This window comes from Capricornis sumatraensis, chromosome 4, assembly GCF_032405125.1.
Source record: "Capricornis sumatraensis isolate serow.1 chromosome 4, serow.2, whole genome shotgun sequence".
Classification (NCBI taxonomy): Eukaryota; Metazoa; Chordata; class Mammalia; order Artiodactyla; family Bovidae; genus Capricornis; species Capricornis sumatraensis.
The window spans coordinates 30,408,122-30,434,172 of NC_091072.1; the positions used below are offsets into that span (position 1 = coordinate 30,408,122).

General features: G+C 45.5%; 1 protein-coding gene across 1 annotated transcript in view; it reads left to right on the top strand.

Moving 5' to 3' along the window:
* Window positions 1-26,051, top strand: part of IRF2 (interferon regulatory factor 2) — an 83,687-nt gene that overhangs the window by 37,104 nt on the left and 20,532 nt on the right. Inside the window, exons 2-6 of the mRNA XM_068970682.1 lie at window positions 3,926-4,021; window positions 12,361-12,460; window positions 13,876-14,052; window positions 14,362-14,408; window positions 23,186-23,303. Coding sequence (XP_068826783.1) covers window positions 3,935-4,021; window positions 12,361-12,460; window positions 13,876-14,052; window positions 14,362-14,408; window positions 23,186-23,303 — 529 coding nt within the window. The 5' untranslated portion in view covers window positions 3,926-3,934. The remainder of the gene's footprint in view (window positions 1-3,925; window positions 4,022-12,360; window positions 12,461-13,875; window positions 14,053-14,361; window positions 14,409-23,185; window positions 23,304-26,051) is intronic.

Here is a 26,051-nt window from a genome sequence, read left to right on the forward strand (position 1 = left end):
TCTTATCGTTACTGTTCACAACACTGATAATATCCTTGGTTGGTATAAATCTCTAGTTTTTCTCTTCACTCTTGGGAAGATGACCAAAGTCCTAAGCATGGTTTTGCAGGCCTGTGGGGTCAGCCTGTCTCTGACATCCCCCTGTTGCTGACTGCCTTCTGCAGCTGGTCCTGCCGCCGGGGTCTTTGCACTGTCCGCTGTCCCATCTTCCTTTAACTGTAGACAGAGTAGGAGGCCTGTCACCTGACTCAGAGCATCTTCTGCGTTGTTTCCTAGGGTGGCCGTAACAAAGTACCACAAACTGTGACTTCAACAGAAATCTGTTCTCTTACAGTTCTGAAAGTTGGAAGCCCCAAGTTAAAGTGTTTGTAGGGCTGTTCTTCCTCTTAAACCTCCAGGGGAGGGTGGTTCCTGGCCTCTTCCAGCTTCTGGTGGTTGCACGCAGTCGGTGGGTTGCGGCTGCATCACTCCAGTCTCTGCCTCTGTCCTCACATGGCTGTCTGCCCCGTGACTGTGCCTGCACGTGGGCTTCTGTGTGTGTGTGTGTGTGTGTGTGTGTGTGTGTATGCTCAGTCACTCAGTTGTGTCTGACTCTATGTGTGTCCCTATGGGCTGTGTAGCCTGCCAGGCTCCTCTGTCCGTGGGATTCTCCAGGCAAGAATACTGGAGTGGGTTGCCATTTCCTCCTCCAGGGGAATCTTCCTGACCCAGGGATCGAACCCACATCTTCTGTGCCTCCTGCATTGTGGCAGATTGTTCCACAGAGCCGCCTGGGAAGCCCCCCCTCTCTATGTGTCTGTGTCTGCATTTCCTTCTTCTCCAAAGACATTAGGTTCCTGCGAGCCTCTGATCACATTTTCATCAACCCATTGATATGTAATCTTGTTTTACGTGCTTCTGTTTTAAAGACTCCATATTTATTACATCTTGTAGACAACAAGCAGTAACTCATGCCTGAAGGAAGTTTATCTCACACACGTATTTTCTCTAAAAGTCACGTCACAGCCTTCTTGCACTTAGAGATGGTTGACAGCATTTCAGACAGCCCACTCTGGGGGCCATTTTAAATGGCAAAATCACCGACAAAAAGGCAGGAAAATGTGAAAAATGTTGCACTGGATAGACTGTGAAAAGGACACGTATTTATAGTGTGAGAGCTGAAATAAGAAGGCAGGATGTTACCGTTTTGACCTTAGTTGGGAGCATGTGCACCGGCTGACTCAGGATTTCCACGTCTCTGGGCATGTCTGTGAAGGGCCAGGGAACACCCCAAGGATCAATCTGGGTGATAGAAATATACTTAGTGAGTAGGTACATTTGCAAATATGAAATCCTCAAATAATGAAGATTGATTGTATTTCCCCACACAGGCTTTAAAGATAGAAAGTTTTTTGCCTTATTTCAGGTGACCATTTTTTCCTAAATGGGTTGTTTGTTTAAAAAAAAAAAAATAGGGGAGGAACATGTTATAAATTACAGATGGAAAGCAGGGGCGTGTTTCCTTGTTGCTGAGCTAAGGTAGGGCTGCAGAGGTTCCTGGGCCACAGCGGTTCTGCTTATCATCTTGTCCCCTCAGAAGAGCTTGTCACCTCGTATCCACGCCTCCTCGCCCCTCTCTACTGCCCAGACCTACCTGCCCCCTCTCTGTGTCTCGAGATCTTTTTAAGAAGGAGGATCTGCAGGGTCAGCTGGGCAGAGCCCTCACCGTGCTTGGTCACCCAGTGGATCTAATGTGGACAGCTTTCCCCCATGCTTCCAGAACTCTAACCTTATCATTCTGTACACCAGAGGTGCCCTGGGCTGTAGGAATTGTCTTGTTCCGTCTCCTGCTAGACCGGGGGTCCCTAGACTGCAGGGACCATCTCCTTCCTTCCTGTTCCTGGAGCATCACTCTTGATACATGACCTGTGAATCCACGGATGAAGGAGTGAGCGATTGGAACAGCTTGAAACCCACTCAGAGCAGCCACGTGGGGCTCCCTGTGGCTGTTCCATGTCCTTTCGTGGTGTCTCTGTGGTTCCTCTCACTCCTGAAGTCACCAGATGAGTGGACAGGGCCAGCCAGCCGTGGTGACCCCATCTTGGCTGACCTTCAGAACCTGTCCTTGTGTTGCACCTCTCTTGGGAGCGATGGCTGCATTTAGGTTTTGTAGGATTATCCAAAGACCTATGAGAGCTGGAGTTCCTGCTCTCAGTGAATTTACTCTTTGGAAAGAGGAGAGGGTGGGCACAGCTGAAAAGTTTCCGTTTAAAAAGGTAAGAGTAAGAATAAACACTACCTTAGAATAGCTGCCCTATAGCAATGTTTGATTTTCCGATGAGCAGTACAAGATCGTGGGCATTGTGGGACGTGGAGGAGGAGGGATTCCTGCAACTGGCATGTCTGAGAGGCCTTGTGGGGAGGAGGGCAGAGACTAGGTCTTGGAGAATGGCTCGGGATTGGCGAGGCCGGGGAAGAGGAGCAAGGAGGAGGCGGTGTCTGTGACGGCGAGTGGGTCAGAAGTAGGGAAAAGGTTCAAGGGAAAGGCAAGGGCTAGGCTTAATTCTAGAGTCAAAATAGGCTTTACGGGCAGAGAGTGCAGCTCCAGGTGGCTCATAGTGATGTTTGCCCTCTGGTGCAAGCTGCGGGCTGGGCACAGAGGAGACAGGAAGTTCTCTGTGAGCTGGAAGAGAGTTACTGAGACTGTGATCATCCCAGCCCGAAGTCATCGGAACAGAATATCCAGAGCTCATTTCTGGAGGAGAAAATGAGCCAAGGATAGATGAGGCAGCCAAGAGTTGAAAATAGCGTCGTGTCCCACTGTCCATGAAGTCCTGTGGAATTGGAGACTTGGTTGCCATTGTCTCTGCTTTTGCATCGAATGCAAACTTGTGTGTAAATAGGCTGAAGATGAGTGAGTCATCCTGCTCTCTATATTTAGGTGGGCAAGGGATAGACTGTGTAGAAATGCATCTGGAAGGAGGAGGGAGAGGTGTTTTGTGGGCCGGTGGAGGAAAGGTGACCCCAGGTCAGAGGGGACTCGTGGCAGTGGAGAAAGACCCTTGAGGGAGCACTCTGAATAAGAGATGCTTTCACATAAAAGTGACGCTGAAGCCGGAGGAGGAGGCTGGTGTGCTCTGTGGGGAGACAGAATACATCAGGTGGGGATGGCTAATTGATGAAAGACCTTGAAACCAAATGAACTGATATCTTAAGAGCTTGCCCAAACGTGCCTGTGTTGGGATTTCGAAGCTTGTCAGTAACTCAGATATCCCAAAGGAATGGCTACTGTGTCCACCCTTGGCTCTTAAGATGATGCCAAAGGGTACTTGTAAAACACTGGTCCTCTGGGTACCTGATACACTGAAGGTATCTGCCATAAACAAACACGGGTTGGGAGGGGGTAAGACCCAGCCTTAGGGTTTCCCAGGTGGTACAGTGGTAGAGAATCACCCTGCCGACGCCAGAAACACAGGAGATGCAAGTTGGATCCCTGGTTAGGATGATCCCCTGGAGAAGGGAATGGCAACCCACTGCAGTATTCTTACCTGGATAATCCCATGGACAGAGGATCCTGGCGGGGTACAGTCCATAGGGTCCCAAAAAGTTGGCCGCAACTGAGCACACATGCGCAAAACCCAGCGTTAGGCATCCGAGTCCTCTGACTGGCTGCGTTTCTGCATCATGGGACCCTCTTAGCTGAGAGCAGGCGTGGCCCTCACTCACCATCACCCCACGGAGACAGCCCCTCGGGAATGAGTGGGGCAGGATGCTCCAGGGCAAAGCCCCTAATACGCTCTCATAGCCCCCCGGCCTCTGGGTACACATAAGCTGTGCGATTTTGAGAAAGAAGAGTGTACAGTCAGTCAGGCATAGTGTCAGACTTCACCGGCGGACGTGACAGTGAGCAGCAAAAATGCCTGATGTTGTATTTGCTTTTCTGCAGAAAGACACCATGCCGGTGGAAAGGATGCGTATGCGCCCATGGCTGGAAGAACAGATCAACTCAAATATGATACCAGGGCTGAAGTGGCTTAGCAAGGTAAGTGTGTGCATGTGTGTGTGTGTATATGTGTGTATGTGAGTGTGTGTGTGTGTGTCTGTGAGAGATTCCTACTAAAAGCAGCTGCGTGTGGAGTGCTGCAAGTATAATTGTTCTTTGTGTTCCAAATAGTATGCTTCTTTATTACAGAAACTAACCAAGCAAAAGTGATTATGAAAATATCACAGAATCGTAAAAAGATTTATCATCACTTCAGACTGTAGCCTTGACCCCGAGTTAAGGCTCTGGTCTCATGGATGACTGTTGTGGGAAGCGTCTGGCTGTATTTCTACTCAGTGCTTCTTACCCTTCTCCATCTCTGAATATTCTTTCTTGCTTCTCCTGGTTTTCTAGGGTTGGAGGACATGGAAACTCTAGGGCTTTCTATAGGGAAAGGAGCATATTGATTTTCTTTTCAGTATTCTCTACATAAAGAAAACTTTTGTTTTTGTCTTAAAAAAAAATGATTTTACTTTTATTATCAAACTCTTGTTTGTGTGCCTACCTGTCCGAAAAAAGCAGTATTCTGTCCTTTACAACCCCCTCCCGCATATGTACATAAATACTTTCTTACTTTTATCAACCTCAAAACTCTCAGTTTAGTTGATCCTGACTCTTAGGGGATGGATCAGGAAGCCATTGGATGTAAAAATAAAGAACTCCTGGAAATACTTAGTTATCATCTAGAAAAGCAATGACTACATCATACTTTCTTTAAGACAGCCCAAGAAAGATTTCTCTCTCACTGCTAGGAGTATTACAGTTCTTCTGAGCAAGTGTCTTTTTCCTCTTCTGCCTCCCCCTGTGTTTTTAATCTTAAGGACACGATGAATAATTTAGCAGGTCAGGCTTTACCTTTGCATCACGTGCCAAGAGCTGACAGCCAGATTGTGGCCGCTCCTATCAAGTGTACAAGATACTGTTCAGCCTGATTTTTGTATGAATATTGTTCCTTACTTCATTTTTATCTTCTCAGATGTCTCTCAATCTTATTTCTTTTTTTCTTCCTCCTCGTTTACCTATTTTTTCATTTATTTTAAATGTAGTGGTGTATTATATTTGAATGTTATCTATTTAAATGAGTCCCTTCTGAAACAAGATGGCATAGAAGTAAACAGAAATATTTTAAGTAAAGCATATGCTCATTTCAAATGACCTGTCCTATATTCTAAGGTCTTAGGGCAAACAATATATTTTTCCAGCCTTGCTGTGTCTGTAGTATTATAGGTTTGTATCCCGGAGGGGCTTTGTAATTAGCCTCTTCCAAAGAAACAAGTCATCAGTTCAGTTCAGTCACTCAGTCGTGTCCGACTCTTTGCCACCCCATGGACTGCAGCACGCCAGGCCTCCCTGTCCATCACCAACTCCCGGAGTTCACTCAAACTCATGTTCATCTAGTCGATGATGCCATCCAACCATCTCATCCTCTGTCGTCCCCTTCTCCTCCCACCTTCAATGTTTCCCAGCATCACTGTCTTTTCAGATGAGTCAGTTCTTTGCATCAGGTGGCCAAAGTATTGGAGTTTCAGCTTCAGCATCAGTCCTTCCAATGAACACCCAGGACTGATCTCCTTTAGGATGGACTGGTTGGATCTCCTTGCAGTCCAAGGGACTCTCAAGTGTCTTCTCCTACACTACAGTTCAAAAGCATTAGTTTTCGGCACTCAGTTTTCTTTATAGTCCAACTCTCACATCCATACATGACTACTGGAAAAACCATAGCTTTGACTAGACAGACCTTTGTTGGCAAAGTCATGTCTCTGCTTTTTAATAAGCTGTCTAGGTTGGTCATAACTTTTCTTCCCAAGAGCAAGCATCTTTTAATTTCATGGCTGCAGTCGCCATCTGCAGTGATTTTGGAACCCCCCAAAATAAAGTCGTTGTTTCCAGTTTCCCCATCCATTTGCCATGAAGTGATGGGACCAGATGCCATAATCTTAGTTTTTTGAATGTTGAGTTTTGACAAGTCATCAGGTAGATCTTTTTGTCGTTTTGCAGACAAGGAAATCAAGGCTCATAGGTTTAGGAGGAGTATATTCTGAAGAACTGGTAATATTGCCTGTGTTGATTTAGGATGTGAAGTTAAAGCAGATGTTCCTCATTTCTGAAGAGAAGTCGGTTGTTTGCCTTTGCTTTTTCCTTTTCAAAACCCACCCACCCGTCTGGGCTAGCTTGACCCAGTGGCGTGCTTCGAACGTCACCACGTCTCCTGCAAGTGGGCTCTTAATACACTGCAGTGTGTTGTTGTCTGTAGTAGGTTGAACGGTAGCCCCCCTCAAAGATACGTCCACATCCTGACCCCCAGAACCCGTGGTTGTGACCTTATTTGGAGAAAGGATCTTGGCAGATGTAACTAACGTAAGGATGTCGATGAGATCATCCTGGATTACCTGGTGGGCTGATCCAGCGACCAGGGTACTTATAAGACACAGAAGAGGGACTTCCCTGGCAGTCAAGGGGTTAAGATAATTCACCTTCCAGTGCAGGGGCTCTAGGTTCAGTCCCTGGTCAGGGAGCCAAGAGCTCACATGCCTAGCAGCCAAGAAACCAAAACATAGAACAGAAGCAATATTGTAACAGATTCAGTGAAGACTTTAAAATAATGGTCTGCATAAAAATAAAAACAAAAAAATCTAAAAAAAAAAAAAAAAAAGACACAAACGAGGAGACACACCCACAGAGGGAAAGGCCAAGTGGAGAAGGAGGCGGGGACTAGAGTCTGCAGCCGTAAGCCAAGAGCACCTGGACCCACTGGAAGCTGGAAGAGGCAAGGGAGGATTCTCCTTAGAGCCTCTGCTGATGTCTTGATTTTGGATTTCTGGCCTCCACAGAAAAATAATAAGATTTGTTTCTGTGGTGCTAAGCCATTCAGTGGGTGGCAGTTTGTTACAACAGCCCAAGGAAGCTTTCACCCGCTCTCAGAGCTACTTCTTCACTGGGGCTGTCCACCAAGATACCTTTTCCTCAAACCCCTGTGTCCTTGTGTCTTGGATTTTGTTGTTCAGTCGCTAAGTTGTGTCCGACTCTTTTCGAACCCATGGACCTCAGCACACCAGGCTCCTCTGTCCTCCACTATCTCCTGGAGTTTGTTCAAATTCAGGTCCATTGAGTCGGTGAAGCCATCCAACCATCTCATCCTCAGTTGTCCCCTTCTCCTCCTGCCTTCAGTCTTTTCCAGTGTCAGGGTCTTTTCCAATGCGTCGGCTCTTCGCATCAAGTGGCCAAAGGATTAGCATCAGTCCTTCCAATGAATTTGCAGGGTTGATTTCCTTCAGGATTGACCGGTTTGATCTCCTTGCAGTCCACTAGGCTCTACAGAGGACCAGAAAGTGAATGGATTCTTGGTGCCGCTGAACACTTAGTGCCCCTCAACACTTAGTGCCCCTCAGGCAATCCTTCGTGTGGAGCCTTTCTCACCTGGCTCTTGGCTCCTGAGTGCCTTCCCTCCATCCCCTTGTCCTCTGCTGGGCTGGGCGTGGGCCAGGCTGAAGGACAGAGAGGGGGCAGTGGCTGCAGCAGATGGCACTGCCCAGGACGATGCTATGCCCACAGCTCCTGGGCTCTCTGAGGGCCCAGTGCCGATGGAAACACCCTGTGGCTGTAGTCACTGTAGATGTCGGGTGGCCTCGGGGCATTTCCTGTCTGTACCCACACCTCCCCAGGGCATCTGTTTATAGGTTTCTGCTAACTTAGGCTTGCTGGCTTTCAGCTGTCTGCATAAATATTTCACTCAGACCCCACTGTTATTCCCTGCCCATTCATAAGCCCAAGAATCCCTACTTGTATTCTGAGTGGTTTCAGGTCATCCCCAGTTCTCTTCTGCTGAAGGCTGATGTGAGTCTTAGAAAAGCTGTGCCACCCTCAGGGCTTTGTCGTTCCCGGTGCTCACGGGGAGGCACTCCAGGCTGGCCATGTACCAGGGCTGTCTTGACCATCACTGAAAGCTAGGCGCCAGGCCTGACACCCTGGAGGCTCCAGGTAACATTGTGCTGAGAATGAATGGATGAAGGATGGCTACTTGAAGGGGAGGGACATCGGTGACTCTGTTTTTGTAAGATAATTAGACTCAAGAACACTGGGTTAGCAATGGTCACATCACTCTCAAACGGAGACTCCATCATACCCAGTGCATTCCTAGTGAGAGACAAATAGGTGGCTGGTTAATGCCTTAAATTTGTTTCCGTCTCCTGCTTCCAATACATGAAGGGGTGGGGAAGTGAATGAAAGTCTGTTGCTCAGTTGTATCCGACTCTTTGCAACCCCGTGGACTGGAGCTCACCAGTCTCCTCTGTCCATGGGATTTCCCAGGCAAGAATACTGGAGTGGGTTGCCATTTCCTTCTCCCAGGGATCTTCCTGACCCAGGGATCGAACCTGCGTCTCCTGCTTAACAGGCAGATTCTTTGCCACTGAGCCACCAGGGAAGATAGATAGGTGGCTAACTAACACCTTGAATTTGCCTCTCCTGCTTCCAATACATGAGGGGGTGGGGGCTGATGGAACAGGTGCTCTGGATTCCTTTGGGGGAGCAATAAGGAGGTTTGCGCAGCAGCATTGTACCTAGCTTCTGAAAGTGGCTGTGGCTTGGGGCAGTTGCTTTTTATTATGAGTATTTAGTATGCTTGAATGATCTAACAACTAGAAAGAATAGTGTAGCAAATTCCCTTCTAGATTTAAAACTCACGTCTAGATTGAACAACTATTAAGAGTTTAAAAAAATCTGTGTGTTGGGAGGTGATTAAAGCAACTCCCTGACTGGGTATATCTATAAGACCCAAGTACATTTTCTTATGGATTCGCAATACCATTACCAGTTGGATAATCATAAATTAATCATAATTAATCATCATTTAAAGTGCCATTACTGCCCCGTTCCTATTCAGAATACCTGACTATTCCCCAAATATCTTTCTAGGATTTATTTGTTCCATCAGAAGCCACAGCAGACCCCCAGGCTGTGTTTGGTTCCTGGGTATGAGCAGCGCCCGCTCACTTTCTGCCATCTCTCCATTGGCTTGTTGAAGAGACCAGCTCTGTTCTGGGTTTGTCCTCATGCTTGATTTTGTGGTTTTCTGGGGCTGTTTCTTGAGGAAGGTGGCGGCATCCAGGTTCACTGTTCTTATCACTTCGATTGATTCCCACCCTGATTATTGAGGTTCCTATTTCTCCGTGGTGGTCTGCCTGGACCCAGGCGCCAAGGCCCCCTCCCTGAGCCCTGGAGGTCATCGGGTAATTCCAACCTTTTCCTGCTCTGCACTTTGAAAGCAGGGTTGTACTTGTGTAAATATCAAGCCATCTCAGAACACAGTGAGAAGTCCAAACAAAAATAGCAAGCGACATTAGAACATCTTATAAATATTGGGGGAGTGAAGCAGCCATGGGAGATAAGAAGGCTGGATTCCTCTTGGGGGTCAAGGTATGTTTGTTCTGCGTTGCTCAAAATTATCTCAGATGTTCTCCACTTGAGCCGGCTCATCTCTCCTGCCTACAGGTGGGCAGCGGTCTCTACATCTGCTGCTGTGGTCAGTCCTTCCATACACAGTGTGTACAGCCACCCTGGAAAAATGTCTGTTTAGGTCCCTTGCCCATTTCAAGGGGATTCATGGTGGGTGATTGCCAGGTTCAATCATTACTTTCATGGTTTCATGATTTGGGCATGATTTCTGGGAGACTGGGTTTGGAGGTGTGTGTGTGCTTGTTGTTGCTGTTGTTATTGAATCACTAAGTTGTGTGTGCTTGTGCACACACACACACGCTTGAAAAGATCTACTTATCAGAATCAATTTTGTGTCTCAGGAGATTGATTTCAGATTCTGTCACCCCAGATCACCTTTGATCTAGAAAAAAGTGCAAGAGTCTGATTCTTTAAGGGTCTGTATCTTTAAGCATAAACCTTTAGATTCTGGTTGTGCACTTCAGGAAAAATTCTTTCAGAGGTTAAATTTATGTTTTGTTTTGTTTTGTTTTGTTTTTACTGGGAATGTTAAAAACTGCATTGAGTGATTTTGTGCTCTGATATTCATCTACTGTAAAAAATAAAGTTTCACTCAACCCTCTTCAGATCACCGCCGTTTTGAAACTGGCCAACCTGAAACCCTGCCCTCTCTCAGTGGATGATACAGCGTGAACACGGAGTGTTTTATGAAAAACCTCTCGCTTTCAGTTCTTCTTTATTGACTATGTTTTATATACATGGAATTTTCCCCTTTAACAGTTCTGGGGAACCCTCAAATGTTCTGACATATTTTTAGTTCAGGCTTTGTGATTGGTTCTGTGGGAGGCATCAAGTCCCTTTTGGGTCGGTGGGGCCCGTTTGTATCTTTCATTGTGTGAAACCAAAGTGGTGGAAAATCCCTCCTGACATTTACTTTCCTGCTCCAGTGTATTGTGCAGAGATTTTTTTTCCCCATCCCTAGAAGTGATCAGACTTACCTTGAGAGCTTTAAAAAAATACAGTTTTCTTGCTCTTTAATCTTCATGGAATCCAAGTCAGCGGATCTGTTGTAGGTCAGGAAATCTAAATCTAAACCCTGGGAGACAACGGGCAGTGTGAGTCGGTGATTGAATACGGGATCACATGACCTAGGTTCTGAATTTGGATATTTACTAATAGTACCGTGAGTTCCTTGAATGGATAATTTAAATACGTTCCTCAGTTTCCTTAACCGTAAAGCGGAAATAGTAACATATACCCAGCTCCTTCGGGTGTTGTAAGAACCAAAACTGAGACCGTGTGAACATGCAGAGTAAACTGGGTTTCACACAAGTAGTTTTACTATTTTGTTTCCAAAGCCCTTGCTTCTAGTCATGTGTTTGCCAGGGTTGATTTAAGCAGTTTTGAGTTGGGATGTAAGAGAGATGGACAAGGTCTTCTATGACAAGAATTGTACTTGAGGGACTTTTCTTCAGAAAAGGAGGATCATCCTCACATAATTGGTACATCTTTGTTTATATTGTTGCTTTCTGTTCAGGCAGGGTAGTGGACACATACAGATTAGAACAAAATCTTTTTAGGTTTTTTTTTTTTTTTTTTTTTGACTTCTCCATTTTGTTTTATTTTATTTATGTATTTTCGGCCACGCCATCTGGCATGCGGGATCTTTATTTCCCCAGCCAGGGATCAAACCTGTGCCACGCCCGCCCCCGCCCCCACCCTAACCCCTGGGCCTGAGTTTGAGTAAACTCCGGAAGTTGGTGACGGACAGGAAGGCCTGGCATGCTGCAGTCCATGGGGTCGCAGAGAAGTCGGACATGACTGAGCGACTGAACTGAACCCCTGGACCTCCAGGGAAGTTCCTAAAACAAAATCTCTCATTTCTGTTGGCTGCATGAGCAGATTGAGAGATTCAGTCTCTGACAGTGACCTCAGACACCCCGACTTCCCTTTAGCAGTGAAATGAGTATTGCTTTGGAGAGTTGCCTAATTTTAAAAAATTTCTTTATTTTCAATTGAAGGATAATTACAATATTGTGTTGGTTTCTACCATACATCAGCATGGATCAGCCATAGTATATACATATGTCTCCTCCCTCTTGAGCCTCCCTCACACCTCCCACCCCTCTAGATCGTCCCAGAGCCCCGGGTTGAGCTCCCTGCGTCATACTTCAAATTCCCACTGGCTGTCTGTTTTACCTGTGTTAGTGTATATGTTTCCATGCTGCTGCTGCTGCTGCTGCTGCTAAGTCACTTCAGTCGTGTCCAACTCTGTGCGACCCCATAGACAGCAGCCCACCAGGCTCCCCCAGGCAAGAACACTGAAGTGGGTTGCCATTCCCTTCTCCAATGCATGAGAGTGAAAAGTGAAAGTGAAGTCGCTCATGTCTGACCTTCAGAGACCCCATGGACTGCAGCCTACCAGGCTCCTCCATCCATGGGATTTTCCAGGCAAGAGTACTGGAGTGGGGTGCCATTGCCTTCTCCGTTTCCATGCTAGAGTTGCCTAATGTTTAATTTACCTGAGCTGGAGTTCCTCTTTACCAAGTGACAGAAATAAATCATAAGCCATAGACATTTCAGTCAGTGGCCATCCATGTACCTGTGGTCCTATAAAACAGGAGGCACAGATAGTGAAACACACTGGCATTTCCCACATCATCGCTTTTGACCTTGAAATTTATTTCTAGCCTACCAGACTCCACCTGCCTCTTGTCTCACCTGGTAGACTGTCAAGGTTTGGGTCATAGTGAGGAAATGACTTTGGTTTACCATAGACATTCAGCAAACCCAGTGATTTTCCTTAATGGGGAGTCTTACTAGCTAAAACTTGCCAGAACCCTCTGCAATGATGGCCTGAAACCCTTGGCTGCAGTTCATATTTACTTTTTTTTTTTTTTTTTTAGGAAAAGAAGATTTTTCAGATCCCCTGGATGCATGCTGCTAGACATGGGTGGGATGTGGAAAAGGATGCACCCCTCTTTAGAAACTGGGCCATCCATACAGGTATGAATCCCACATCATCTCCAGAGGCTGGCACTGTTGCTTTTTTTGTTGTTGGTTTCATGCTTTTTAAAAAATCAAGGTATAACTGACAAATTAAATTGCAGGATATTTAAAGTGTACTTTGTTTTTTGGTTGAGAATATTTAAGTTCTACTCTCTTGGCAAATTTCGCTTATATGATAGACTGTTAGCTATTGTTTCTTTTTATTTTTGCTGCATGTATGAAATGCCTTGGCTTATGGTTTCATGAAGATAGTGCTGATAAACCTGTGACTTGTCTCCAGACACATCAGGACATATGAGGTATAGACTTCATCACTCAGAAGTGATGCTCCACCCATTCCATAGAAACTGAGTCTTTAAATTTCCTGGACATGTGGTTTTCTTTCTTTTTTTTTTTTTAACACCAAAAATACTGTATATTGGGATATATCCGATTAACAATATTGTGGCAGTTTCAGGTGAACAGTGAAGGAACTCAGCCATATATATGTGGTTTTCTGATGAAGGTCCCCAGGTGTGTACCAGGGGGATGTAGAACTGATTTGTTCTGGAGCTGTAAACCTTGGTCGAATTATTTCCCCCAAAGGTAGTCGAGATTATATTTATTTATAGTATAACTAGAGAGCTGTTTCTCTTACTATTTATTTAGCTATGTATTTCTTACTATTTATTTAGCTGTATATTTTTGACTATATACTTACTATTTATTTAGCTATCTATTTCTTATTATTTATTTGCTGTTTATTTATGTAGCTATTTATTTATAATTTCATTTAACTAGGGAGCTGTTTGGTTGAGAGTCAGTTGAAAAAGAGACCTTCCAGTGACTTATGCTTATTGGTCTCCTGGCCTCCTGAAGTGAAGTGAAGTGAAAGTAACTCAGTCATGTCTGACTCTTCGTGACCCCATGGACTATAGAGTCTATGGAATTCTCCAGGCAAGAATACTGGAGTGGGTAGCCGTTCTCTTCTCTAGGGGATCTTCCCAACCAGGGATTGAACCCAGGTCTCCCATGTTGCAGGCAGATTCTTTACCAGCTGAGCCACCAAGGAAACCCTCCTGACCTTCTAGCTTTTCCTTTTCCTTACCTTGATTCTCCACATTGATTTCTACCTTTATTTTCTCTGAAGCTGTTTTGTAGACCCAGGGTGACCAGTTTGTCCCAGTTTGTCCCAGTTTGCCCTGAAACTGTTGGATTTTAAAACAAAAATTCCCGCATCCCAAAAACCTTCTCAGCTCGGAACAAACCAGGACGTTTGTTCAGTGTAGGCGTGGCCTGGAATGAAAAGCATTGGCTCTACGACCCGCCAGCAATCCTGTTTCCAGAAATTTTTACTCTGGAAATAATTTTCCCTCTCTCTCTCTCTTTTTTTTTTTTCTTAACCTTCATTTTTTTGACTATTTTTTTTTTAGGAAAGCATCAACCAGGAATAGATAAACCTGACCCAAAAACGTGGAAGGCAAATTTCCGATGTGCCATGAACTCCTTGCCTGACATTGAGGAAGTCAAGGACAAAAGCATAAAGAAAGGGAACAATGCCTTCAGAGTCTACCGGATGCTGCCCATGTCTGAGCGACCTTCTAAGAAAGGTAGATAAAGATATTTACCGGCTAAAACAACAGTCACTTAAATAGCGCCTTTGTGATTTCTTGATTTCCACAATCGTAGCCACAGCAAGGATACAACCTTTGTTCCCACTGTGGATGTTAATTCTGCCCTTACTTGGCTGGGTAAAATGACTCTCAGGGCCCCCAAGGAAAGGAAAAGAAACGTTTGGGATCTTGACCATCTACAGATTACAGCAATAAATGCAGTGAGAGTTTCAGAAAGAATTGAATGTAGGGGAAATGTCTCTCAGTTCTTCATGGGTTAATCCCAAACTGTTTTTGTTACCACAGGAAAGAAACCAAAGACAGAAAAAGAGGACAGAGTGAAGCACATCAAGGTAATCTTTGTGCAAAGAGGAGGCAAAGTTGTGATCATACTAGTGATTCATAGTCTGTCTCGTGAAGACAAGCGATGTGGTCTCTGCGAAGTGTTTAATCTTGCTTCCTTTGCCGTTGTGATTTCTGTGCTTTCCATGTCTCCTCTTTGGCATGTGCCCGCTTGTGGGCTCAGGTACTCACACCTCCCCTGCTTCATCCAATTTCCCTGAACGATTTATGAATGAACTCACAAATCCACGCTGAGGCTGGCAGTCTCAGGCCTCCATCTGGCCCCTGCAACGTGTTGCCAGCTGGTCACGTAGCTCCAGCTAAGCTCCAGCAACCCGCTACTATCTGATAATATCAAGTATGTTTTCAGGCCGTTAAATATATTTTAAAGTATATTAGGTATTATAAACTTATATTAAATACATTTAATACATTTATATATGTATGTGCATTATATATGTGTGTGCTTAGTCACTCGGTCGTGTCCAACTCTTTGTGACCCCATGAACAGTAGCCCACCAGGCCCCTCAAGCCTGGCAGGCTACGGTCCATGGGGCTGCAAAAGAATTGGACGTGACTGAGTGACTGAACACACACACGCACACACACAGACACACACATATATATATATGTGTGTGTATATATATGTGTGTGTATATATTTATGTGTGTGTGTGTATATATTTATGTATATATATACATATTTATGTGTGTGTGTGTGTGTATATATATTTTTTTCCCTTGATAGGCTATTAGTTTGTGGTCTGTTCAAGCCCTCTATTTGTGTGGATCTCAATATAGAACTAGCTTTCATAACTCCCAAAGGTCTTCCATAGGGATGCGTTTGTGCGTGTGAGCTATTCCATCGGCTGTGTAGTCTGAAATCCCCTACCCTGTGAGGGTCTTTGTGTGTTGATTGGGGGGCCCCTTGTTCAAAAGCTAGAGAATCACCAAATATCCCATGAGAAACTGAAGATGAGCTTCAGTTGCTAAGCAAAGAGCAGACTCTACAGTCCGGGCCCGTAGACCACCAGAGAGACAGTGGTCTGCTTCAGCGCACCCTGTTTGCAGATGAGGAGACGGTGGTGTGAGAGGGTTGAGTGACACGGGCCCAAGGGCAGCGGGACATGTGGCCAAGTTCACATGGTAACTTAGAACTGAACTTAAAAGTGATGCCAAGTACTCTGATTTCTACTCCAGAATAACTGTTGAAGGAAAATCCAAATTATCCAGATAGCACAATGTCTAAAAGCAAACCACTGAGTCAAAATAGTCGGAAAAACACACAAAAAAAATATACTTCAGTTTGACTTGTGAAGGTAGTTAGAGGGGAAAACAGGTAAATTGTTAAAATTTCAGACACATTTACTTCTTCAATGGAAAAGAAATATTTTAGCTAGAGTATTTCAGCAGTGAGACCTTTAGTTTCCACTTTCAGTATTTTTAGTTGGTGACTTACTTTAAATATAGCACGCTATAGGCCTTATTTTAACTTTTTATTATGGAAAAATTCTATACACACAGGAAGGAAGCAAGTGAGTCAAGTGTACTTCATAGACCGTCACCCCACTTTCAACATCAATCAGCTCATGGCCATTTTATTACATTAGTACCTCTGTCCACTTCCCTATATGCATGAAACTGCAGATACTCAACCATTTTTGACTTGGAAAAATAATTTCATATGGTTCAGCCCAATATTTTAAAGCAGATTCCAAACATCATTTCTTACACAGCTACTTCAGTAAATATCTTTAAAAGATAAATGCTGTTTAAAAATAATCCAGAATTATTATTACATCTGAAAAAATTGGTAGTTCTTCAATATCACCAAATATCCATCCAGTCAGTGCTAAAAATTTCTAATTTGTCTCATAAGTTTCATAGTTTTTATACAGTCTGATCACTTGAATCAAAATCAGATAAAGTCTACATGTTGTGATTTTTGTATATGTCTCCAGTCTTTTTAATCTATGGGTTTCCACTAGACTACTTTCAAAAAATTGTTTTTTTCTTTTTCTTTTATTTATTTTATTTTTTTCTTGCAATTGAAAAAATCTTGTTTGTTGTATCAGATTTCCCACCGTTTGGATTTCTTTTTAGGGCCTACATTCTGATAATTCTTGTTTAGTCAGAAAAGCGTAACTTCCACAAATATGTGATTTTGAAGAGTCCTCTGTAGTCTTTTAAGTACAACTCTATCATATTTACTGCTATTAATATTCACAGCATCTAGCTTAGTCACTGGTACAAAACAGATAATTAATACATATTTGATCACTGCATAGATAGATGAGTATTTATTGACCAAGTAGATGCATAAATAAATATATGGGGAGGGAGTGGAGGGTTAGAATGCACATTGAATTTCATAATCTCAGTTAATGGAGAAATAAAAATGGAGTAACAGATATTTACTTTTCAGCTGACTTTGCTCAGACATATCCACCAGAAGCAATGACTATTAGGTACCAGTGATTGTAAGATGTACTATTATTTTTTTTATCTGTAAGCAAGGAAAACGGCTTGCAGTGAAATCCTGACACACATAATTGATCAGAAGGCACATCTTACTTCAGGGGTAGGGAAATGTGAGGAATGTGCCCCTCATAAGTCCATCAGTGTGAGAATTGATGACATGTGGTGTTCTCAGCAGTAAAGGTCATCTGCAGTCGCGTCACAATGACAGTGTCTTCCGTGTGGCCAGGCCCCGCATTGACGCAGGGGAGCAAGTGAGAGCTTTCCTCGTAGGTGCAGCCATGTGGGTTAATTCCATCCCAGGAGAGGGTGCAGTGAGAAATCCTGCTTTGATATAGGCTTGCTTAGTACCTGAATTGTGTCCCTCAGAGAGACATTGTTCCTTCAGCAGAAGGTAGGTGATTCATCAGAAGTAAACACAACTTAACTTTTGAATAGAAATCCCCTTCCATCTAACCTGCAACAAAGACTGGGAACATGGAGGAGGCTGATAGGCTTTCCCAAGTGCTGTGGCTCATGGCTGCATAGTGTTCATTGAATGTTTCTGTAGAGCGGTTCAAAGTTCATTCCCCAGATTGTCTGGAATTGTGTAAAGGATTTTACTGAGATGTTCATACATTACTTTTTATTGTTTGTCAAAACAGCTAAGATCTGAGTTCGTATGTCCTGTGCATATATGCAACTGAATAGACTAGGTAGGTTTCTTCTACAGAGAAAATTTGTCTTATACGTATGCTTCCCTGGTGGCTTAGCATCTACCGGCTAAAGCAGGAGACATGGGTTGGATCCCTGGGTCGGGAGGATCCCTTGGAGAAGGAAATGGCAACCCACTCTAGTATTCTTGCCTGGGAAGTCTCATGGACAAAGGAGCCAGGCACGGTCCATGGGGTCGCAAAGAGTCAGACGTGACTGGGCAACTAAGCACAAACATGTAGTAACTAGGTATGAAAATTTGCTGTTAAAACAAGCTCTTCCCAGTCTTCTTTCAATTAAAGTTGAAGTTTTTTTTAAAGATACCTGAATAAATACTATTCTTCTTTAAATTATTTTTTTCATTGTAGTAGAGTTGATTGAGTTGAAGTTTTTAACTAGGAAAGAACATTCAGAGCATGCTGGCCCACTCTTCGAATATTTCTTGGGCCATTCAGGCAGTCTGTTATCTCCATGCTCTTTGTTTCCTCTGGAATAGCTTCCCGGAAACTGGGAGACCCAGGGCCCATTGACCACGTAATATGTGCAGAAATGCTGCCTCCATATCCTAGGATGTTAGAGTATATGCTGTGTACTCAGTGAGCCATTTTACTTGAACTAAGCCTTGCCTGCGTGGAGGTAACTGGCTGTCTAAGGAAATATTCGCATAAGAAGCACAGTAGAGAGCAGTACTAGATGGCACGTCATCAGAGCACATTTGTGTTTCAGAAAATGTCCCAAGGCCACGATCAGTAAGTATGCTACTGCTAAGTCACTTCAGTCGTGTCCAACTCTGTGAGACCCCATAGACGGCAGCCCACCAGGCTCCCCCGTCCCTGGGATTCTCCAGACAAGCAAACTGGAGTGGGTTACCATTTCCTTCTCCAGTGCTTGAAAGTGAAAAGTGAAAGGGAAGTCACTCAAGTCGTGTCCGACTCTTCGCGATCCCGTGGACTGCAGCCCACCAGGCTCCTCCATCCATGGGATTTTCCAGGCAAGAGTACTGGAGTGGGGTGCCATTAGAAGTAGATAAAACAGAGGGGTGTAGCTGACATTCTGGAGCTCCTACCATGCTCTCAGCTTCAACTATTACCTGTTTCATCCTTCTCATGATGGGCAGGTTGTCTCCCTTTTGCATCAGCAGCAGTGGAAGGGATGTTGAGTGATTTTTCCCAGAGTTGCACTGTTTTATGGAGTTGGGATTTGATTCCAGGCGAGGCCAACTCCAGAACCTGTGCCCCATCACCTTCCTCAGTGCCTCTTGGCCTCTTGGAAGCTGTGGGCTCCGAGCCAGGCCTTAGGGGACATGCCAGTAAATTGGTGGACATCCACCACCACCAGCAGCATCGCCCGTGAAGGTCTGGAGGTCAGAGTTGCTGTTTGGTCTTCAGTGGGTAGGGCTTCCCTGGTGGCTCAGATGGTAAAGAATCTGCCTGCAATGCAGAAGACCTGGGTGGGGAGGATCCCCTGGAGAAGGGAATGGCAACCCACTCCAGTGTTGTTGCCTGGAGAATTCCCGGACAGAGGAGCCTGGCAGGCTACAGTCCACGGGGTTGAAAAGAGTTGGAAATGAGAAGTCAGGAAACCAGCTCTATTAGAGCAGGAGCCTGAGTGAGATCTCATGGGGAAAAGAAAGCCTGTAGGTAGGATGGATTCGAAATGAATGCTTGTAAACTGTAGACTGCTTCCAAATCAAAGAATTGGTGCTCCTAGAGAAAATATAATCAAGGACAGCCTGCGCAGTCACTTGGTAAAGAGCAGGCCTGGTTTCTGTTAGTTTTGAGTGCAGACCTCTAGATGGGAGTTACAGAAAAGCAGGTATTGGCTCAGCAGATTTTTTTTTTTTTTTTTGGCCACCTTGCACAGCATGCTGGATCTTAGTTCCCCTACCAGGGATTGAACCTGCGCTCCCTGCATTGGAAGCGTGAAGTCTTAACCACTGGACTGCCAGGGAAGTCAGCAGATTTTTCTGATGAGCGCTCGGATCCAACAGTGACTTGAGCTGGCTTACCAAACAATATGCTCCCTGTTGCTGTCCACAGATGGACTGAATGACTGCCTATCAGGGATCATACTGGAGTGAACTCTTCATGGGTTGCAAGGGACCTTCAATTTTTAAACCTTAATGAACTGAAAACCCATGCCAGCAACCCACCTGAACTTACAACAGATGGAATCAGAACTGCTCTGGAAGCAGGGAACAAGTGAAGGGCTCGCCCAGCCAACCCTGGTGCCTTCCTCTCCTCCTGGAGGCTCTTGAAGGGACTGCTCAGAGCACAGTCTGCAAAACTGTTTGGCCGACTAACCTCCATGGATGCTTCTGTGGCATAAGGCACAGCTGAACTCCTTGAGAAAGACTTGGAGCATGGGGGACTTGATGTTTAAGGGAGGTCTTTCTCACGGTGATGGAAAGCAGTCAGGGAGGAGAGACTGCAGTAGACAGTTTAGCTGAAAATAGTGGTTGGAATGGAGAGGAGACATTTCTCTGCAAGAGGATGCTGAGGATGAAGACAGGTGTGGATCCAAGAGGCACCCCTGAGTTTTCAGGCCTCATGGAGAGATGTTAGGACAGAAAGAGGAGCCAGGTTGGCTTAGGACTCGGCAGGCCAAGCTATGGTACAGCCAGGTGTGGTACAGGGCAAGAATGAGCATCACAGAGGACCAGGAGATGCTGTGGGCAAAGGCCATTCGTGACCTGAAGGATCTCTGTATACTTGTTCTATAGAGAAACGTTCACCTATTTTCTTAATTTGGGCTCTTGCCTTTAAAAAAAAATACACAGTTTAGTTTTAGATCTTCCTATTCTAATAATTTCAAAAATGTCAGCTGAATGTCGTGAAGATCCCTGTTTTTCTGCTCCCTGGATGGAAACCTTTCAGAGCGGTGCTGGATGCTTTTTACTAGACAATCTGCTGTCTTGTCCTTCCAGAACCAAAGAGAAGGTTTGCATGGAGGACTTGGAACTCGATCGGCTGGTTATTTTGGATGTGGGGATGGGAGGGGGCAGTGTTCAGAGCAGTGTCAGTCTCCATTGGTGGCGGTGGTGCTTTAGTTGCCCAGGCGTGTCTGACTCTTTGGGACCCCAGCCATTGTAGCTCACCAGGCTCTTCTGCCCATAGGATTTCCCAGGCAAGAATACTGGAGTGAGTTGCCATTTCCTATTCTCTTCTGTTACATAAGTTGTGCGAGATTCGAGGCAGGGATCTGGGGAATAGAACAGTGTTGGCAGTAGTTCTCTCTCAGTCTCCATTGGAATTAGTACAGGATCCAAGGGTTTATTAAGACAGAAACTACTGGAATTGGACCATGTTCCCTGACCAAAGACTGGGTTCAGCTCCCGTATCTGCTCAGATTAAAACAAGTGTGATCTTAGAAAACTAATTTCGTCTCTGAGTCATAGTTTTCTCAAGTGTGATGTGATAAAAGTCGCACTTGCCGCTAATTAAACCGTAGATCATGTGAAATACTATGACGTCTCCACATTGAGAAATCAGAATAATTTAGGTTTTTAAATATATGCAAGTCTGACTGCCTCATTACTTTTATAAGAAACCTAGCATGGAAAATGGCAACAAAAGAGACCCATGAAAATGAGCAGTTCTTTCCATAATTCCTTAAAATGTTCTTAGTTCCTTTTGGGAAATCAAAGAGATGGAAGAGGAATAAAATGACACATGGAGCTTGTTGGAGATGAGGGGGTAGAGAGGGGGCCATTGAGAAAGCCAGAGAGGAGGGGGCCCTCAGCGAGGTGGAGAATCAGGTGGATTTTGTTGTCAAGAAGGGAGAGTTACAGGTCTTCCTGTAGGATGTCAGAGTGTGAGGCTGAGGGACGGAGACTTGCAGAAAGGTGCTTGGATTTGGGAGAGTGGAGTTTTATCAGTGACCTTGGATAATAGCGAGTGTTTAATTATAGATGACAGGTGCATATTTGTTGTATTTAATCTTCCCATCATCCCTGTGGGGATGCTGTGGGTTCTAGTATTGTCCTCAGTTTACAGCTGTCCACAGCATCCTAAGAGGCCACTGAAGAGGCTAAAGCCCTGTAACTAGTGAAAGACTTGAACTCCAGGCTCATGTGACTCCAAAGCCAGACTGTCTCACCATCACCCTCTCCGGGAGCTGAGAGTTTGCTTCCACGAGTGGAGTGGCAGCAAGACTGCAGGCTTTTCCGAGCCACAGTGAGGGGTCTGTGGTGGGAAGGCAGGTGCACAGTTCAGAGTTTAGCTCTCAAGGGAACATGACACCTCAAGTCATAAGCAAGCGAGTTTCTTCCCAGAAAGGATAAACTCTTTGGAATTTGTAAAAGAGATGCTACAGGAAAAGAGGATAAACATTCTACCCAACAGGGCTGTCCCAGGTCCTTCCTGGGGTGGGGTGGGGGTGGGGTTGGGGGGAGTGGTCAGCGTTTCATACATCTGGTCAACCCTGCCATTTGTGATTGTTTTATTTTTTTCAAGAACTGAGCTATACAGTGAGGTAATGTCTTCAAAGTCAGGGATATCGTGCTGGGAATTTGCTGGGTGGGACTGTGGCTTCCCTAAGGTTTACAGGGCATTCATGATTGAGTCCAAGCAGCACATGCATTGATAAGAACACTCTGCATGCCTTGGAGCAGCCACTCGAAATTTTTCAAAGCACAGTCATATCTATCTCATGTGATCTTCTGCTCCCGTCTTCTGTTCTTTCCATCCTTATACCCCCTCTCCAGTGTGGTTTCCCCAGGAGTTGTGTGCGGCTATTTTGGTCTGATTCTGTTGCTGTCGTAGATAGCAATAGCTTCTCTTCTCTTGAAGAGAAGCGCTCTCATCAAACCACTGAAAGTCAGTCTGCACCCCAGCACTGGCTCTCCCAGAGATGTTGGTGCTTTTCGAGGTTGCAGGGCTCTGGTGCACTTGAGTAAAGCAGAATCAAGAGCCAAGCTTAGGCAGAGGAGTTGGTTCTCCTAGATTCTTAAGTATCGATATGTAGACTCTCAGAAGGCTTTAGCAGGCACCATGGGTATGACTGCTCCACTGGCCTCCACGGAGTCGGAGAGTCTTCATCTGGGAGTCTGGCCCATGTCACCAGCCGCCCCACCCCACCCCCGGGGCAGGATGCTCAAGTGGCCAGGGTCCAGGGCAAACCCTATATGAGAAAAATTCATCCACCATGTGCTCTGAGTTCCTGTCCTTGGGCTCGTAGTTGAGGCAGAGCTTTTCCTCCAAAAGCGTAAAAGGATTCCTCCCTTAGAGAGAAGGTCAGGAGCTGACACACGCACGCCCTCCTTCAGAGAAGGAAGAGTTGAGGTCTCCCCAGCACGGAGCTTTACTTAGATAGTAAGGCAGCTTCCTTACCCAGGGGTCATCGGGTGCAGAGGTAAGCATTTCAGGAAGGCAAGCCAGGTGCAGTGGTGTTACCTCCTCCAAGGAAGAAGGGGAAGAAAAAGGGAACACTAGAGGAGACATTCTAGGCAGAAAAGTGCTTTTTGAGCTCTAGCTGATTGAAAACATGCACTTGAAACACACACTTGGGAGATGAACCTGACCTTGGCATTAAAAGAAAGCAGACAGGGTAGAATTTAAGCTAAGCAAAGGAAGGGAAAAGGAAGTGTTCTCAATTCTTTTTTCTTTTCTTCTTCCTAGCAAGAACCAATTGAGTCACCTTTGGGGCTTAGTAACGGAGTAAGTGATCTTCCTCCTGAGTATGCGGTCCTGACTTCAACTATAAAAACTGAAGTGGATAGTACGGTGAACATCATAGGTAAACTGTTTTGACATCTCATTTCTTTATACACACAAGTAGCCCCTCCGGGGTCGAGAATTTGTAAAACGTGACTTAAAATAACATAGGCTGTGGGAGGAGGGCTTGGAACTGTCTCAGAATGCAAGTTCAGGCCCTCAGATGTCAAGGCTGAAAAATACAATCCTTTGAGGATCAGATAAAGGAACTGAGGTGGATGGACCTCAAGAAAATAGGTAGATGAAAAGAGATTCCCCGCCCTGCCCCAGCGGCTAATGACCGGCGGTTCTCAGTCTTTGCATTTTTGGTTATGTGGACAAATGTGTTATTTATTTAACTTGGGAACAAGGAGTGGGGGAGACTGTCCCCACGAGTCCTCACAGCATCTCCTGGATGATGGACTTGCCACAGAGGTGGCGCTCATCTCTCAGATGTGGAAACAGAGGTGCATGGCCAGAGGGCACGCTGTGATCCCGCAGAGAGTGCTGAGTACCTTCTTTGCAGCAGAAGCAGCGCTGTGCACGGGGAGATAGATCGGGAGCAAGGCAGGACCAATTCCTAGTTTCATGGAACCGTAGATAACAACAGCTTTACCGTCTATGATAAATGCTCCTGAAGGACAGACTGGAGATGAGATGCTGCTCCTGGGGGAGGAACTGCAGCAGGTGGCTGGCAGCAGACCTGGCCCCATGGACCCTGATGCGGGAACACGCTTGGAGGACCAGAGGGGAGGCCAGTGCGCCTGGGGAGGGCGCATGAGGCACCTCAGAAAGGAAGTGGGGTGGGCTTATGGGGGCCTTTGCAGACCCTGGGCAGGAGGTTGGGTATTTTTCCTCAAAGTGCTGGAGGGTGGGTGGGTGTGTGAGTGTGTGTGTGTGTGTGTGTGTTTTAAAATTGAAATATAGCAGATACTAAGGCTCACAGATGTTTCATATACACGCATCATGTAAGCCCCACCCCTGGAGGCTTTTAGGCAGGAGGGTGACAAGTGTGGATTATATCTCAATAAAGTCCCGCCGGGGTGCTGCCGTGAGTGGATGGTGGGGACCCTTTGTAAGAGTGGAGGCCCAGCCTTGAACTTGTATTCTGACTCCAGCCCAGGAATCCAGAACCTCCGTTTCTTTGCCCTCAGTACCTTTGGTTTCATTTCATTTTGCTCCAGTTTGTACAGATAGGGCTTCTGACACTGGTAAGAATGGGAAAGATGAAGCAGAGCTCCCAGAGTCAGCCTCACGCCTGAAGACCTTAATTTGTGGGTTCTCAGTGGCTTCCGAGTGGCTCAGCAGATAAGCTGCTTGGAATGCAGGAGACACGGGAGACGTGGGTTCAGTCCCTGGGTTGGGAAGATTCCCCTGGAGAAGGAAATGGCAACCGGCTCCAGTATTCTTGCCTGGGAAATCCCATGGAGCCTGGCGGGCTACAGTCCATGGGGTTGCAGAGAGTTGGACATGACTGAGCTACTAAGCACACAGTGTGGAGTTTGGACCGGAAGTTGCAACTGCTGCATGTGGGATTTTGGAGTTTGGAGGTAGAATCACACGCGCAGGGTCTCCCTTGCACTTGGAGTCTCCAGCAGCATGCAGGGTGAAGGAAGAATGACGCATATGCTGTATCTCGCGACTGGACGGCCTTGCCTGCCTCTTTGGGATACCGCTCTTCTGCACAGAGACAGATGGCCCCACAGTCATTTTGAGTGGAGTGAACTGTCAAGCGAGCAGCCTTCTCACTTCCCCTCTGGAGCGAGGCTGCTTGTCTGACCGGAAGTCCGGCTCCCTCCCCCAGGGCCGGGAGCTGCTTCTCCAGCACCTGGGTTTTGATCGTCCCTGTGTCAGCAGACTGTCCTCGGAAAGCTTCGGTCCTCTGAGCTCTCTTTAAAAAGCAAGATATTTGCCAACCCTCCAGGCACGCTTTCTTAAGATTCAGCTTATTTTTGAGGGAGCTGTTTGACTTTTGAGCTCCCCTTCCTTAAGGAGGGAAATTCAGCCTCAAATAAAACGCCAGACAGAAGCCAGAATTGGACCAGTTTTCTTTACCCCCCCCACTTTTTTTTTTTTTTTTTTTAACATTCTGGTTGAGTCTTCAGCACGTAAATTCTCTGTCAGGATGGTAGTTCTTTGCCTTTTGGTGTAGTGGGCGCTGCATGGCGTTGGTACTGATTTATTGAGTCGTTCCTTCTGGGGCAAAGATTAGAGAATCACCAACCGGATTAAATGATTCTCTTCCAAAGAATAAAGTCATAATAGATGGCAGTAAAATGAGTTTGAATATCTCTTTCTAACTAGTCAGTGACCCTTGCAAAGGTGTGTAATGAACGATGCAGTTGATCCATGTAAGTATTTGAAAGAAGTGGGTTATTTGTGATTATTGCTAACAGAACCACTAGTTCAGATTTTAAAGCCTTCTCAGATCCTTGTCTCCACTCTCCCAAGTGATGATTAATTAGCCATTCCAGCCTCTGTGATGTGTGGACCGAGATGAGAAACATAGCTGTTTCTGATTCCGAGCCTCCTGTGGCATTGGAGAGATTCTTTTCTGGGCTCTCATGACACCATTTCTTGCTTTCTATTTATTGGTCTCTAAACCCAGAGTTCCTTCCAGTTTTGTATCCAGGCACCAAGATGAAAACTTCAAGATGTTTTCATTCCCCTCTTATTAGCCCGCGTTTATGAGATTAAAAATGGGAGCTGAAATGAGTCCTTAATACGAGAACCTTTTCCTCGTTGTTGGTCGGCTCTGTCCCTGGGGAAATAGATTGAAAATCAATATCTT